Genomic DNA, 17,333 nt, shown 5'->3' with positions numbered 1-17,333 from the left:
GTCCCTGCTTGTTTGGGTACTGAACGGATATGCTTTAAGGAAACAGTGAATCTGCAGGCTCCAAGTCAATCCTACAAAGATCTCCTCCCCGAGGTAGAGCTGCCCTGGCTCCAGGGATCTCTGTGCATGGAGAGGGCCAAGCCTCCTTTTCCCCCAGCCTGATCTGTACAAAGAGCCAGCAGGCCTCCACCTCCTACCTCTGCTCAGGAACCCAAAGCCTGGCTGTTCACAAAAAGGACCTGGGTTGGGCATTTGCTCAGGGGCTGGGAGCCCAACGGACATTTGTCCCCGTGTCTAGTACTCATTTCCCTTCTCTCCATAAGTATTCCTAACTCCCTCCGTCCAAGCCCTATTCCCCACCTATCAAGAGTCGCACAACGCATCCATCTACCTTTCCCTGAACATCCAAACCTGCAGCTCTGAACTGTGACTCCAACCAGGAGACCACAAAGAATGTTCTAGCTCTGATGGGAAGCAAGAGGCACAGCAGACGGTAGGACTTTCCCTTCCAATGGCTGGAATCTATTCCATTTGGCTACATAGTTCTCCTTATGTACAATGCTATGTAAGCCTATCAGGTTGGCACCATGATCACCATAACAACAGAGGAAGCAAGACAAGGATGAGAGGGGCCAGGGCCATCCCATGGTCTTATTTTCAATGAAGAGGAGGTGTGGGGAGCCGTAAGTTGAGGGTGAGCATAGGCCTTCAGAGGGGATGCTAGCTCCCCAGGAAGTACCTCCCTCCTTGTCCCACACAAAGGCCCAGGGCCCAGGTATATAAATATTTCAGCACCTCCTAGGTTTCTTGCCTTCCAGGTCTGAGATCTGTAGCTGCCATAATACAAGTCTTCTAACCCTAGAGTCTCTCTTCCATGCCAGCCAGTCAGATCCCAGAGGGTGAGGACCACATCTTTTTCTCTTGTATCCCATCTATCCCATGCCTTCCTGCCACTCTCCCAGAACTCCAGGAGCCAGGACCTTTCCGCCCCCATCCCATCTCCAAGCCCGTGGCCTTACCTCCCATGAGGAAGAGAAGCCCTGCCACATACTGCATAAGGCCTCGGTCCCAGCAGCAGCCTAGCACGCCAATGATCCAGCCGAAGAGGATGATGGCCACTGCCATGCCCATGAAGCCAGCCGTCATTCTACGCAGGTCTGTGGGGGAAGCAGGTGGCAGAGGTGAGCATCAGAGGCTGGTAATCAGGGTCCATGCACCCTAGCCCTGGGGTAGGATGGAGAGGGGAGGGCACTGCAGGGGCAAGAAGGCTCCTGTCAGCCAGCACCGCCCTGGTGCAGAGGAGAGAGACCCCCATGGGCACTTTTGTCCTCCTGTGCACAGAATGCCAGGACCACAGGGTTGCTCAGCATAGGAAGAGCTCAGCGCCATGCATCTGTCATTGCTTGTGCACCTCACATGTGCCAGGCAAGTGCTGTCCTCCCCATCCATCTGTGTCATCCTTGGGAGACTGGTGCTGTCTTTATCCCTCCCTGCAAAATGGAGCAACTTGCTAAAAAGACACGCAGCTAGTAAGCAGTAGAACCAGGACTCAGGCTGGCCTGGCCAACCCCAGCAGTAGCCAGACTCTCGGAGCCAAGAAAGCCAGGGCAACAGGCTGTGGGAGCTGAGCAAGGTCTCAGCAGTCAAGCTGCACCTACCGTACACCTGCCTCCTTCCTCCTGGGGTCTTGTGGGCTCTCGATTGTGAGAGAAGTGCTGGGCTGGGGCTTCCTGTGCTTCCTTGCTCAGGACCCATCAGACAAAGCCTGGAGTGGCTCCAGGAGGAAGGGGGCTGCCTGAAGGGCAGTATTTTTAGCTGAAGGGAGAGGGCAGAGCTGCTGCCTGGGCTCAGCTGGCTACTCAGCATCTTTCTCAGCCCACTTCCTCCCTGGCCCCTGCAGTCCTGTGTCTAGAGGAGGCTGCCAGAGCCGCTCACCCAGGCCTCCCCAGCCTGGGTGGTCTCCCTGCAACTCTCCTCTCCTTTCCCTAGAACCAGCCTTCCTGCTGGGAGCACCCCACCCCGTCATATTGGGCACTCCCTCCACCTGCCCCAGTGCCACCTACAGCTCCCTCTCAGCCACCTGTACCTGAGCCCATGAACCAGCCCCAGCCCACCAGCAGGAGTTCAAGTGGAGCAAAGCCATTTGCCTGGTCTCTTCTGCAAGATCTGGCTCCCCCAGGATTCAGAAAGGGCATGGCCTAGCAGTCTGGAGGTCCCCAGGGGCATTTCCTCTCCAAGCAGGGGTGAAGAATGAGGCGGAAAGGAGGGCGTTATACAAGCACACGTGGTACCGCCTGGACAATCTCATCTTACCCCAGAGAAAGAAATGCCTGAGGTTTCTTCAGGGAATGCCTGGGGGTCTGTATGCCTCCAGAACAATCAGGCCAGCACCTCTGTTCCTCTCACCCCAGCCACCCCTACTGGGGACCATGTGGAGTCAACTAGAGGACCCAGGCGCAGTGTGGCTGGAGCCCCTCTGTGCAGTTCTGGTTTCCTTGTACAGAGTAGGACCAACACAGTCAGTCCAGGGAGGAAGCTGCTGGGGGTGGGGAGGGGCAGGGCACAGAGGGAGGATCGTGGCTGACCCTCCCCTCTGGTGAGAAAGGCTGACAGGGCCGGTCTCAGAGGTAGCACTGGGTGGGGGTGGGGGGGCTGGAGAACTGCCCAGCAGATCTCTGTCCTGCCCGGCTCTCCTTTACCTTCCCAGCGGCCCCAGCACACCTGCCCAGGCCAAGCAGAAGTAACACTCACTGCAGTTACTTCTGCAAATGGCCAGTGTTGCCTAATTACCATGAAGCTCTGTGCTGATTGCTTGTGTCACCAAATGACTCAGATGAAGCTCAGTCAAAAGCATTATCTAATCACAATACTAATACCACAGCTAGCTTGCAGTGAGGGAAAGGAGGAAGGGCCATTCCTGCCCACCAGCCAGTCCCACTTTTATGGAACCACCCATGGCCATCATGTCCCTCTCTTCTCCCTAGATATGTCATTGCCACCAGACTTGGCCTTAGGCCCTTCTTTCTTCACCACAGGGAACTTGATTGAATGGGGCCTGAGCTGCCTCCAAGGGCTAGGTCCCAGAGGACACTTGAGCCCATCAGGATTGATTTCTGGAAATGGGATACTCTTTGCAATCGATACTTCTTCTCTCCCTTCTGTCTTGAAGGGCAAGAAGGAGCTGGGAAGGGGAACAGAAGGACTGACTTCCAGCATAAGATAATTTCCCTTTGGGAGGTTCATATGCTCTGGTGCAGGAGGTACCAGGAGGTCGAGCTGGCATATTCCTTCTGGGCCCTTCCCTTTTTGGTGCAGGAGGGTTTCCAGCAGGGGCAAAGGGATCCTATCACCTCTGGCAGCAGCTGAGACCCACAATCCCACTGAGCCCCTCTGCTACAGGCTGGACTTGAACTTGGTCTTGAGCACTGAGGACCTGTCCCCCACCCCCACCCCGAGGAAACACAGGAGCAAAGGTGCTGCCTGCAGGGTTAAGTGGACAATGGGTCACTTCGTGTGAGTCCGCTCTGGCCACAGATGGATGGAAAAGTGAGCTGGACAGGAAAGCCAAAGGGAAATGCAAGGCCAAAAAGAAGGGAAGGTGATTGTTGTTGGAAGATGCAAGCAAAGTGTTTTACTTAGAAGGAAACACACACACACACACACATACACACACACACACACACGTAGAAAGGCACAGAAATAGGGAGAACACTTCCTCTTCTAAGTGTTCTAGGCAAACACTTGTCACCTGGGTCCCAGCTCAGGGAGGACAGTTGAGATTAGCATCTCTTCCCTGTCTCCCACAGGGTTTGGCAAAGAGAAGCAGAGGGCTACGCTAGGCCACTGCCCTGGAAACGAGGATGGAAACCAGGGTCCTGCCTGTGAGTTGCCACTGACCTGGGAGGGTGCTCGTGTCTCCCTGTGGGTCTCACTTTGCCAGAACTGTGCCTGAAATGTGGGTTATTGTGTCCTTGGATTTACATGGTAGCTCAGGCAAAGTTATAAGGTAGACAGGAATGCTCCTCTTTTACAGATGAAGTAAGCAAGATCCAAAGATGATAAATAACACTGACAGACTCAAACCCAGTGAACTAGAAGAGTAGTTAACTGCATTATTGAGTTATGTAGAAAATAAATAATGGAATTAAAGATTTATTAGGCTATAATGCCAGATTGAACCAATGTATCTAGCATTTCTTCCTCCCAAACCAAGCGAGAACTACAGTTTAAATTTGGGGTTTTGTTTTGTTTTGGTTTGGTTTTTTGGTTTTTTGAGGCAGGGTTTCCCTTTGTAGTTCAGGCCAGCCCTGAACTCACTATGTAGCCCAGGCTGACCTTGAATGAGGCGATTCTCCTGCCTCAGCCTCCCAAGTGCTGGGATTACAGGCGTGTGCCACCACGCCTCACTTAAATTTGGTTATTTTTTGAAAGACAGAAATACACAAGGATGGGGAAAATAGGAAAGGAGGTGATGACAGGAGTAGGAAGCCTGGGAGTTGTGGAACTGACAGACAGTGTAACTGACCTAGAGGAAGAGCCAACCAGAAGCAGCATCAGGGATGCCTGCCGAGATCAACCCTCACGGTGCTATGCACGCAGACTGGCACACAGGTGCCCTTAGATCAGGTAATTAAGCAGAGGGGAGGGAGATCAAACAAGGCTTTGGAGCAAGGTGTCGGAGAAGGACCTGGATCCCTAGATCCCCTGTCCACTCCATGCCACTGAGGGGCACCCCTCACTCCCCACCCAAGGGCATGAGACAGAGAATTCAGGAAAGCGGTTGAAGGGCTGAGGGTTGGCCGGCCCACTGCAGGGTCAGGGTACTGCCCTAAGCTCACTGCCACACACTGATAGGGTGGCTGTGTGCCTTGGCTGGTCAGCCTTGCCGTGGAGACCCCAACCCTCTTCTACTTGGCTCCCACAAGCTGGATGCCAGGCCTTTGCCTCCAGCCTAGATACAGGGAGGGGACTTTATGGCCCCATGAACAGCTCCTTGGCCACTCTACAGTGAAGCCCTAAATTGACTTGGGATCCCCTCACTGACTCAGTGTTCACAGCTAGTTCTTCAGCACTTTACTTTTACACATGAGCAGATAAGCAATTATCTCCACACATCTGAGAAAAGCCCATAACCTGGGGGTGGGGTGGGGAGACAGTTTGGGGAGACAAACTGTGCAGGAAGAAGACAAACATAATTCAGAATGATTAACATCCCCGGAGAGATAAGACCGGAAAGATATTGCCTCTATGAAGTAAAAACAAAGTATTATTAAAAAAGACTAGATGGGGAATAAAAACAATACCTTAAAATAAAAAAGAATCAAAGAATCAAACTCTATAAAATTTTTTATTATAAACTCCATTTATGAGTGGTCCTATCCATGCTCCAAAAGGACTTAAGGAGGCTTATAAACCCACACAGTAGACCAGCATAAACTAATGATGTGAAGGAGAAAGAAAGGGAAGATGAGGCCAGGTGTCACATTCATACGGAAAACTTGGTCCGTGCAGCTCTGAGGAAGGTCCCAAGGTCCCCATACGCAAATTCAGAGGCATTAGCGTACAGCGTCTCCATTGTTTTAAATGTCTATGGCATTTTGTTTGCACTTCAGTCTCCACTGCCACTCTGCCTGGGGTATGGCCTCATGCAGATGGCACCATTGCCATCCAGCTGCCTGGACCTGTGGGTCTCTCTCTCTAGGGTTAAGAGACTCTGTTTAACTCCTCCAGGTCTTCACTGTGCTCACAGCAGTGTTTTGCACTCACGAACTTACATAGCTTGCACTCCTTTCCCTATTTCTTTCTTTTTAGATAAAAGGAAGGAAGGGGGTAGGGAGAAGGAGGCAGAGAGGAAGGGAGAATGAAAAGAAAAGAGAAGGGAAAGGAAAGAAAAAGAAACAGAAAAGGGGAAGGGGAGGGAAAGAAAAGAAAAGAAAGGGAAGGAAAGGAAGAGAAAGAGGACGAAGAGGAAGGAAACCAACTCACCCCAGACCTTGGAGAAAGAGCGTCCTGAGCTGTCCTAAGAAGAATTCCACTGGGAAGAACCTTAAATGTAAGTTTGACTTCTGTCCAAGACTGAGATGAAAAATTGTCTCACGATTCATGTTGGGTTTGAGTCCATTTTCTGCCTTGCATGACCCTAACATTTAACATTCTAATGTTTGAGATAAGAAAGGTGCCTTCCAAACTCTTTTGAATTTAGTTCAGCGTGGCGGAAAGGAGTGGGCAGAGTGAGGTTGATAATGAGGCAGGGTGGAGGAGGAAAGGCAAGAAGAGCCATTACAGGGAGCCAGAAAAAGCAGTTCTCCCTCATGGAAAAATGTTGATTTTGAAGTTTACACTCTTATTACCATTTAAATGGAAAGGTATTGCTTGCAACTCTACATGGGAAACCACGTATCTGCATTTAAATAAACACCACTTAGAGAAGGAAAATATATATTGGGCTCTGAATGTTTTCTATTTGCTCTTTAAAGATCTTGCACAGAAAAGTGATAATGATTGGAATTTTTTTTTTCTCTTTAAAAAACAGAATTGGTGAGGGGAAGCAAGCAGGAGACCTTGCTTGGAGGGTAAAGACTGGGTCTAGAGAAGGGAGCTAGATGTATTAATGGTACCAACAGTCAGAGCTCGGGGTTGCTCTGTGGATGGGAGCCACCCGGGCCACGTCCTCTGCTGGCCTCCTGGGAAGCTCGAGTGAGCCTCACTGCCACAAGCTCTCCCTTCTGCAGACCATGAGCACACAGCCCTGGCTGTGAGGGTGGGAGAGGGTTGGCTTCCCTGGGAGTCGACAGTCATTCAGACACTGATCAAGGTCGCAGGTATGGAGGGCAGGGCAGAGTGGTGAGAACAGAGCTCCAGTGTTTTTGCCCCAAGGGGTCAGTCAGTCTAGGACTTAAGAGTGGAGAGGGAACACGGAACTTGCTAGCCATGGGTGGGATCCAATCAGGACCAAGGGGCTCTTAGGACAGGGAATGTCCTAGGGCTCAATCACTGCAGCCATTGTCTTTGAACGAAGTGGGTTTTGATGCTGGGGAGCAGTACAGAGACATCATCGGTGGGGATGAAAGAATGGATTCTGAGAAACAGGGTGCCCCAGTTCAAATTCCACCCTTTGGCCTTGGGAACTTGAGCAAATTAGTCCATCTTTCTGGATCTTAGATTCAGCATCTGTGAATGAAGGTTAGGACAACACTCAAAGAGTTATTAAGAGGACTAAGTAAGTTAATATGGGTAAACCAGGTTAGAGCTACAAAACTATAAACAGAAATGGAAGTCACCTCAATTACAGCAATTCTCTTTTTTCACACACTGCACTGCAATCTTTGCATTTGCCATATATGAGCATCTAAGGAATCAGGTAACATGCTGAGGGTGCACCCTTATTTAAGGAACTGGTACCCAGAGGGAGCAGGCTTCTGGAATCTGTTCTTCTGTCTTGCAGGTACCTGAAGAGGCCAAGTGGATGGCGTTATTTATGAATATGGAGATGGACCCACCCTGGGGTGTTGTTGTTGCCTGTCTTCCAAGGACCAAAACAGCTGGAGGCTATGGCAGCTAATAGCAGAGGTGCCAGTGCCACCGAGGCTATTTGAACCCTGGGCTCAGTGAGTACATTAAGGAAAACGGAAACGGCAAAGTACCTAAGCATATTCGACATCTCAGTGTAGCTAAAGTTAAGGAATTATTTTCCTGTGAAATTAAAATAGTTCTTAGGGTTCCATAAGCAGTGGCTGATGTGGGGTTTCGGTCCCTAAACACTGCTCTCTCCATCCCTGTCTCTCTGTTCCTCTTCTTTGTTTAATTCATTAAGTTTACTGGTACTTTTTAGGTATATCCTATGATGACATTCATCATTGGGAATTTGTGCCTTTACCTTATATATCTTGATTCTCTATTCTTTTTGAAACCCCCTACACTTCTGCCTTACAAAGCAAAGTCCTCCCCTTCCCTCCCAGAAGACACTGTACTCTCTGCATCATGGCTTCCCAACATGCTGTGTCTGGCAACTCATCACCCTTGAAGATTACCCTAAAGGTCAATGTCTCTGGGTGGATATTGTGGTACCTCAGCAGACCCTCACATCCAGCCTTCAGGGTCCCATAGCACTAGGTTGATATTGCCACTACACCTTATTAGAATTGTTTATGTCTTCTCTCCAGTAGATTTAAGCTGGTTCAGGGTTGTGTTTGTGTCTGGTTTCTTCTCTCTTCCTAGTTCCCAGGGTGTTGCCTGACATACGCAGATGCTCAGCAAATATTTGCTAAGTAAGTTCACCATCCCATCCTATAACAATTACTTAAACTGTTGGCACCATGGAATAACACAGGTGAGAAGAGTGTATCCTCACAATTCCACCCACTTCAGTGACTCAAATGTCATTGTGACTTGAAGCCAATTTTTTTCTCCTTCAATCTCAATTTTTTAAAAATAAAAAGCCAGAATTAACTATTTCTTAGCAATTCAACATAATTTCTTATTGTATACAAAGGACCCATCAGATTCCAGATGACACACAGCCATGACGCTTAAGCACGTGCAATACACCACAGATTACAAATGCAACAGACCTTTCCGCACTGTCCCTCTCCTAAGTCAGGAAGAGATGGTAGGGGAAAACAGTTGCTGCAGAAACAAGAAGTGGTTTCTGGGTCAGAAGACAGGCTTGAAGTTTCCTCCTCCTCAACCCTACCTCTGGATTAGAGAGCTGCCATAAATAGGGATATTATCTGACGCTGCCATATACAACTCGCATCCATTGTCAAAACAATGAAAGGCAAATCACACAACTTGTGCTCGCCTGATGAGAGCTAGGTCAGCAGCTACAGCAAGTGCTCAAAGACAAAAAGGGAGAGAAAACCCAGCACCAAGAGACAGCAAACCACTCCCCCGACAAAAAAGTCCACACGAATGGCTTCCTTCTCCCCACCACACAATGCTGAACCAACAGCAGAGTACAGAGGCAATAGCAAACGGACACCACAAATCAGCTACCCAAATGGACCAGGGCAATCTGCTCCTCCACTGAAAGCTTCCATTTCTCCTTCACTACCTCAGGTGTCACTAACAGGGCTTGAAGTGTAAAGAACAGAACCCTGAGGGTGCTTTGTGAGAATGTGACCCCAGAGAGTCACTCCAAGCAAAGAAAGTTGGGAGTTTTAAAACCTATGGGCACCTTAGAGGGTGCTAGACAGCCCAGAAAGATGTTCTAATTGCTTGGGAACTTCTTGATGGTAAAGAAGTTGAAAAGCCCAGAGAAAGGGAAGATAAGCAGGAATTCACATTGGTTGTCCATTCACTATGGGCAGGAAGTGTTGGGAAACATGCATGCACATGTCAGTTCTTTGCCCCACATTAGGCAGCTTTCCCATTACTGACACACAATACCCGATACACAAAAAGGAAGAAAAGTTTACTCTAGCTCATGATGTCAGGGGATTCAGTCCACGGTCAGCAGGCTCCAAGGCAGAAACATCACAGTGGAAAGGGGTGGCATAGCAAGCTGCTTAGTTCATGGGGGATGGGAAGCAGAGCAGGGGACTAGTGCCGGAGAGGAAGGGGACCGTATGTACTACCACAGGCCATGGCTCCGTCACCCACGTGGACACAGTGGCTTGCTAAACTGCTAGGCCTTTCTTAACCCAGGGAAGTTGACACATCAGGATTAATGCTCCGTGAGGTAGACACTGCTTTTCCCACTTTGGAAATTTAGACAAAGGATTTTAACTGACCAAGATCACACAGTCAGTAAGAGGCAGCTGGGAAAACATCTCTCTTCCCATGCCCTTTCCATTCCTGGTGTTCCTCATATTCTGTGCCACTTCAAACTCCAGAAGGGAAGTTAACATTCAATAAAATGTTATCCTGTTAATTTTATCCTGTTGAAGAATGCCAATGATGTAGAAAAGTGGACGACAGAATATTAAATGAAAAGCCATGCACAAGCCTACGTGTTCTACATGACCTCTATGCTGCAGGTGTACACACAGCGCCCATGCCTGTCACCACAGGAGAGGACAAGTGCACCAGGTGTCAGCTAGGGCCCCCTCTGGCTTATGACTTGGGGAGGTGTTATGGTTTAGATCTAGAGTTTACCCTAAACTCTCGTGTGCCCAGAGGCAGGCCTCTTAGAAGGTGATTGGATCAGGGGGACACTATGCTCATCAGTAGATTCATTCACTAATGAGTCCATTAGCTGAGTGTGCTATTAGGAGGTGAGGCTTGATTGGAAGAGACAGGTAAGTTGGGCGATGGCCTGGGAGGGTGTACGTTTTAGTTACTTTTCTCAGTGCTGAGACAAAATACCTGTTGCCCAAAGTTAAGGGAGGAAAGGTTTATTCAGCTCAAAGTTTTGGAGGTTTCAGTACATAGTCAGCTGGCTCCAAGGCAGGGTGGCATGGCAGACAAGCATCACAGAGGAGAAACAGTTCATGGTGGGAAGAAGGTAGCAAAGCAAGCAAGGGTCAAGAAGAGCCTCCATCTCTCCTTTATACTGTATGCAGACTACCTGCCCTAGGGCATGTGTAGCACTCACGTCTTTGATCCTACCCAGAACGATGCCAAACAAATCAGTGCACTGATTTAGTAATCATACATCACACACTCTAGATCCAGCCACCTCGGAGAAGTCCTCCCATGACTGCATGAGCTTTGGGGGGGACATCTAGACACAGGCCATAACAGTATATCTCCTTCCCTCACGCTCTGGGCTTCCTGGCCATCAGGAAGTGAGCAGCTTTCCTCTGCTATGCTCCCTTGCCAGGCCTTTTTTTTCTGTTTTGTTTTATTTTGTTTTTTGAGACAGTTCAGGCTGGCCTTGAACTCATTATGTAGCCCAGGTTGGCCTTGAACTTGTGGAGATCTTCCTGCCTCAGCCTCTGGAGTACTGGGATTACAGGCATGCACCATCCTACCCAGTGACTCTTGCTATGCTGTTTCTGCCTGGAGCCAACTATGAGCTAAAAACTCTAAAAGCCATGACCCCAAATAAACCTCTCCTCCTTTAAACTGCAGGTGTGGAGTATTTTGTCCTAACCATGAGAAAGTGACTAAGATAGAAGGTTTGCTTGTTCTCTTCTACAATGAGAATGTATTACTTTAAAAACCAAATTTTGAATTCTTTGGGAGATGTGGGCTTTACTGTTTTTAAATAGCTCTCCATACAGATCGTGAGCCGAAGGCAGGCTGCCTAACAGGAGCGATGACACAACCCAGGGGTCTCAGGCCTCCAGATCCTTTCTTAAAAGGGCTTCCTTTTAAAAGACTCTGCTTGTCTCCCTCTGCATCTTATCTGCAGTTTCAGTTTCCCGTGATCAACCAGAGTCAGAAAATATTGAGTGGAAAATCCCAGAAATAAACAATTCAGAATTTTTCAGCAATTTTTATTAAAGTATATTGTTATAATTTCTCTATTTTATTAGTAGTTATTGTTGCTACTCTCTTTTGTACTATTATTGTTACTCTGACTAATTTATGAAATAAACTACTATAGGTACTTGTGTATATGCAGGAAAACACAGTGCTTAAGGTCTGGAGTGTGGTTTCAGGCACCCATTGTAGATCTTGGAAGGGATGGACACCCTGCAGATAAGCAGAGCTAATGAATGTACTGCTGCTCTTAAATCACTTATTTTTAACAATGAATGCTACAGACCTGCTATGCTTCCTTTTGGCCAAAATGTGTACTGTAGAAATACTCGCTTTCAGCACTCCAATCTGGGTCAGCGCTGGTTGGTGGCCAGGAACGGGGTGCTCAGTTGTCACTGTCCACAACTGCTGTTCTCTTTTGCATGTGACACTTTTGCGTGTGCACAGTTCCCTGAGTACCCAACTCTCCCACTGTATCCTGCAGTATAGGGACAAGGTGCTTTGTGAGCAATCTAGAACCTCAAACAAAACTCATACAAATGTCTCTATAAAAAATTTCTCATCCCAAAATATCCCTTCACCTACTGAATTCCCAGTAAACAAAGCACAGCAATTTCTGTTTGAATGCCAAAATGTCATGGGAAAAACAATCAAAATACCGAACTTGAGGTTATGTAGCCAGCATTTGTGTCTGGTTCTGTACATCTTGGTTGGGATGCATTGTACAGATCACAACCAAACTGTCTTACTCTGATCAAGGACAACAGAGAACAAGCCCGTTCTGCCTCCATAATCTACATCTCTGTTTTCCAGTATGGTAGCTACTGGCCACATGTGGGTGTTGAGTCCCTAGGAGGATTAATGAGCACTTGAATTGAATAAGTGTAAAATACACACCAGGTATCAAAGACTCACTGTGAATTTCTATAAATTATCTCTTAAAATTATTTACATTGTTACAAGTCGATATGACCATAATTTAGATATATGGGATTAAATCAATATAAGATGAAGATTAATTTTACCTATTTCATTTTATGCCTTTAATGTGGTTAATAGAAAATCTTACATTACATACGTGTTTTGCATTATGCTTCTATGGGACTACACCACTCCAGAAGAGGTGCACAGCCTTGTGCAGACAGACCTTGCTATGAGGTGCTCCAACCCAGTTCTGCAACTTGTATGTAGTGCACCCCCACCTCGAGTTCACATACAACAAGAAACCAGGAGACTGGGGAAGGAGGCTGGGGAGTGACAGCTCCTTAGGAGAGAGTCATTTGAGAAATCTTTTCCCTCTTTCCCCATGGAGGCTTCTCCATTCCCACCTACCACAAACTCAAGTCAAGGAGAGAGAAAACCACTTGGAGAGCTGCATACTTGGGTGCTCTCGGGCTTGGAGAACACAAGGCGTAGTCCATACCTGTGGCCTGAAAAATGAGACATGAAGCTGAAGCTGCCTGTGGCAGGGGAGCCAGGACCACTATGAGTTCAGAATTTAGCTGTGGGAGGAGCTCAGGCTCTTTCCACAGGCTAAGCTATGCCAGCAAAGACTAACACACTCTGAGAAGATGCTACCCTAGGGCACTGCCAATATGGTGAGATGACTCCTCCAGAAAGTCCCAGTAGGAGGCAGCACCAAAAGTGGGATGGAGGAGGGAATGAAACCAGGTCACCTGGACAGTGCCCTGCCCACTTCAGGAGACAATGGTGCACTGTTGTTCCCGCAAAGCTTCTCCAAAGAAATTACAAAATTGCCCTACAAGAGATGGAGCCAGCATTTGGGCTCTGCCACATGGAAAGCACCAACAGAGACACCAGGCATATGAGGCTCCCTGGGTCTTTTACCAGCCCTCCTGTGCCCAAATCCAGATCTGGAGGAACCAGAAGTTCTAGCACTAATGGAGAGCAGACAGAACAATGAGAATAATGAAATGGAACAGATCTCTTTTCTTTGTGCAGGTTCCTTTGAGACCAAGCTGGGAAAGAGAGAAGATCTAAACTAGATATAGGACTGGTGTTTGGATATCTAATCTGATTCAAATTTTAACAGCTCCCAACAAAAGCTTATTAATGAATATCTGAAAAGTTATCCAAAAATCTGTCATTGAGGAATGGAAAGGGAGATTAGACATAGTGGGCTTCAAAGGTTGTAGTAAGAAAAAAAAGTTGTAAGGTATAGCCTTTTTCATAAAACAGTTAGATGACCTTATATGAGCCATCCCTGAAATAAGAATGACACACAGTAATAATAAAGCTAGAGTTTATGTGCTAAGCTTACCCTTGTCCTAAGCACTTTCTATATATTATCACATTCCTTCAATGGGTTTATTACACTCCCCTTTTACTGAAGAGACAATAAGGAGATTGCCCCAAGCTGGAGGCTTAGATGCAGTAGAATGAGGAGAGACCTGGCCTGACTCTAAGGCAGTTGCTTTTGATCACGGTGTTCTGCAGGCTGCTAGAGTCAGGGATCAAATGAGATTTATAAAAGCCCTTGGTAAACTATAAAGTGCTACCACAAATGCCAGCGATCCCTTATGTTCACTGCTAGGCTACAAGACAGAGGAACAAATACAATGGACCCGTTGGCTATTATCAGTATCATCTGATGTGTATTTAGCCATCCAGGGCAGACTAGTCTTTTCAAACAACATGGGAAACATAATACTATCGACTTTTTTTCCCCAGTAAATCTTTTAAATTCTGCAATTCTGGCAAATTTTGTTTTCTAATTTAGAAGTACAATAGCAAAGGGGCCTAAAAGAATATGTGCTCACCTCCATCTACATATAAGTAAAGATGTTTTCCGAAGGCCATGTGCATGTGAGGACAGGAACAGGATGGGGGGAGAAAGATGACTTTTGGGGGGGGTGTTTAAAACAGGGTCTTACTATGTAGTTCAGGATGGATTTGGGCTCATTATGTAGCCCAGACTGGCCTCAAACTCATGGCAATCCTCCTGTCTCTGCCTCCCGAGTGCTGGGATTACAGGTTTGTGCCACCCCACCTGGCTAAGAAGGGTGATTTAGAGTAGAAAGAACCATGAGATCTTGGTGAGTGCCACCCTGGAGACCAAGGATGCCCACTGAGCCCGTCTGCTAGCTCTGGTACCTTAGCCAACTCACATGATTTCTGCATTTATGTGCCTTCTTTCTGCACTGGAGGTAAGAACGCCCTTCCTCCTGGGGTACTTGATTCTGCTCCAGTAATTGCAATTCTCAATGACGTTTTTACAATATGCCAGCTTGTCTTTACTTCAAGAGACAAAGCAAAATTGGAAAATAAAAGGCATGTTATTAAAACACTAATAATACCTTATGGAGCCATTTTTGAAGAATGCTGGGGGAATCATAAATTAAATGTGATAACAAGGACCTTAGAGGAAAGGTTCCTGTTCGTCTCACAGTGCTGGGAGTGACCATGCCTCCTCCTCTTCCTCCCTTAGGCAACACCTGTGGCTCCCTCCCTGACAGCACACAAGTGGGCTTGCTCATCTCTCCTTTCCCCCATTTCTTTCTCTGTGGCTTCATTGACTTATTTTCGAAGGCTGCCAGTGACCCAGCCTTCTTTAGCAGACAGGTAAACTCATTCAAATAAACATCTTGCCCAGAAAAGAACTTCTGTAGAAGGAAACTAAAGTTTATATCTGCCTCCCACTTGAAAAAAATCCCATCCATAGAAAATTCGTTCTTTGGGGACATCCAACATTCATTCATCAATTCATTCAGTGCATGCTTACCAAGCAGCTACTATGTGCAAGAGATATAGCAGTGGGCCAAGCTGAGTCCCCGGCTTCATGAAACATACCTTCCAAGGAGAGAGACACATTACATATGTACATGCGTACATATATACGCATGCATATATATATATATATATATATATATATATCAGGTGGGGATAAATGCTATGGAGCCAAACTACATAGGTAAATGGGATGGGGGAATTGGAGGAGGTGCTATTTAATATAGCAAGTCAGGGGCCAGGGATTTAGCTCAGTGGTTTCGCCACCTGCTGCGCAAGTGCAAGGACCCAAGTTCGATGCCCGGTACCTATATATATATATATAGCAAGTCAGAAAAAGCTCTCTTAATAATGTTACATCTACGTTAGGTACCTGAGAAGGGGAGGAAGCAGGCATGCGGTTTTCCTGGAGAAAAGAATTCCAGGCAGAGGGAATACTAGTAAATACAGACAATGAAGCAGGAACCTGCTTATCCTATTTGAAAAAGAATAGATATACTATACATTCTATATATTCCTATGAGATGTTTTTCACCTAATAATTATTATACATGCTGAATTAGAGGCACATTATCTTAGTGGTCTGTTAAAAACAAAAAAAAGTATTTGGTATAAGCAGCTATATTCTCTTTCAGGGAATAAATACATCTTTAAATTTTCCATTGTAATAACAAGGGGGATCATGGAGACTTTTTCTCATTTAAATTGCCTTGGCTAAGGAATCTATTTGGTAAATCAGTCACCAGGAACTTCATTTGCCACACTTAGAGTTTACATTTCATCCTTAAGTTCACGAGGAGCCATGGAAGCATTCTAATCAAGGGAGAAGCTGGCTAGGTTTCTGTTCGCCCTAGGAAGATAATCGTGGTTGCAGTGTGGAGGGCCAGTTGGGAGGGAGGGCATCTGGGAACAGACAGTCCTGTAGGGTGGGAAAATGAGGTAAGGGATGAGAGGAGAAAAATAAAAGGAAAATTACGGTGAAAACAACTTTTCAAGAGCTGTTCCAAATGGAGGGGGAGGCCATGGAGAAAGGACTTAGGATGCCAGCTGCGGCATGGGAATGTAGAAGTTGGTCACCCTCTGACCACAGGCAGCTAGGACAGATAATTATATTGTGGCAGAGACTCACGATGTGCATCAGATGGTGTTGGGCTCTTGCGCAGGGACAATGTGACCAAATATATATGTTCTTGTCTCTATCTTCTATCAGCTACATAGCCTCTGTCAGATAGCACCTGTTTCTTCTCAATTTCAATAAAAGTTCCCTACAAGGGAATTTTTATCACTTTGTACTCCTCATCCATTTAATCTCCCACGTTTCTGGCCTTCTTTGGAGCAGTGATTCAGAGCTAACAGAACCTGCATCTCCTGACTGCAATTCCTAAGGCGCCAAATAAACTCCTTTTTACTTCTGCAGTTTCTAAGCTTGGATGGATTCAGAGAACGCAGTTGAAACAATGGGAATTGGTGACTGAATGTAAGAATTAAATTAGAGATTGGGATGAGTCACTGATGACCTCCAGGTCTCTAGATTGGATGACATCTTCGACCAAGACACAGAGTAAAAGAGGAAAAACAAAAGGTTGCTGCTTATTTATTATGTTTTGTTTTTTGGAGGGGAGCTGGGAGGATAGATGAAAGGGAAAACCTTACAAAAGAAGAGAGATGTCAAATTCAGTTGATTAAGTACCAAATGCATACACGGCAAATTGGAGATGTCTCTGGTGGCCCTCATCGTATGGGTCCAGTGTATAGGAAAGAGATTAGTACATGAGCCACCGCTTTGAAAACATTATAGTTAAAGCAGAGATACTGAATGCCTGCTCTCCCAGAGATGTTACATAACACAAGAAGAAAAGAAGATTGAGGACTGAATTTATATATCAGCATTTAAGGTAGGAGAAGGAGCAGAGAAGGAGAATCAGAATGGATGGCCAAACAGAGTTGTATGGAACTCAGCGTGGTAGACATCACGATAGTGAAAGATGAAAAGGTTTCTCTTGTGGCTGATGTTGCTGAGATCAAATAGACAAATTAAAGCTTTTGATGAAGACTGGCTGAGCACCAATTGTGTTCCAAACATCATGCTGGCCTTAGGGGATAAAGTTTCTACCATAGCATGTTTCTTGCCACACGGAGCTTCCTAGATTCATAACTAGGAGAGGTGTCATGTGACCTTCACAAGGGCTCTTTTCGTGGAAGCCAATTTCACTGAATTA

At 46.7% G+C, this 17,333-nt stretch overlaps 1 protein-coding gene across 1 annotated transcript in view; it reads right to left on the bottom strand.

Annotated features, from left to right (window-relative positions):
- Tmem178b (transmembrane protein 178B) overlaps window positions 1-17,333 on the bottom strand; it is a 385,367-nt gene that overhangs the window by 40,364 nt on the left and 327,670 nt on the right. Inside the window, exon 3 of the mRNA XM_004851291.3 lies at window positions 1,020-1,157. Coding sequence (XP_004851348.1) covers window positions 1,020-1,157 — 138 coding nt within the window. The remainder of the gene's footprint in view (window positions 1-1,019; window positions 1,158-17,333) is intronic.

Source organism: Heterocephalus glaber, unplaced genomic scaffold, assembly GCF_053883595.1.
Source record: "Heterocephalus glaber isolate CG9 unplaced genomic scaffold, H.glaber_assembly_v1.0 deba00000621, whole genome shotgun sequence".
Taxonomy (NCBI): domain Eukaryota; kingdom Metazoa; phylum Chordata; class Mammalia; order Rodentia; family Bathyergidae; genus Heterocephalus; species Heterocephalus glaber.
This window is presented reverse-complemented; position numbering and strand designations above follow the sequence as displayed.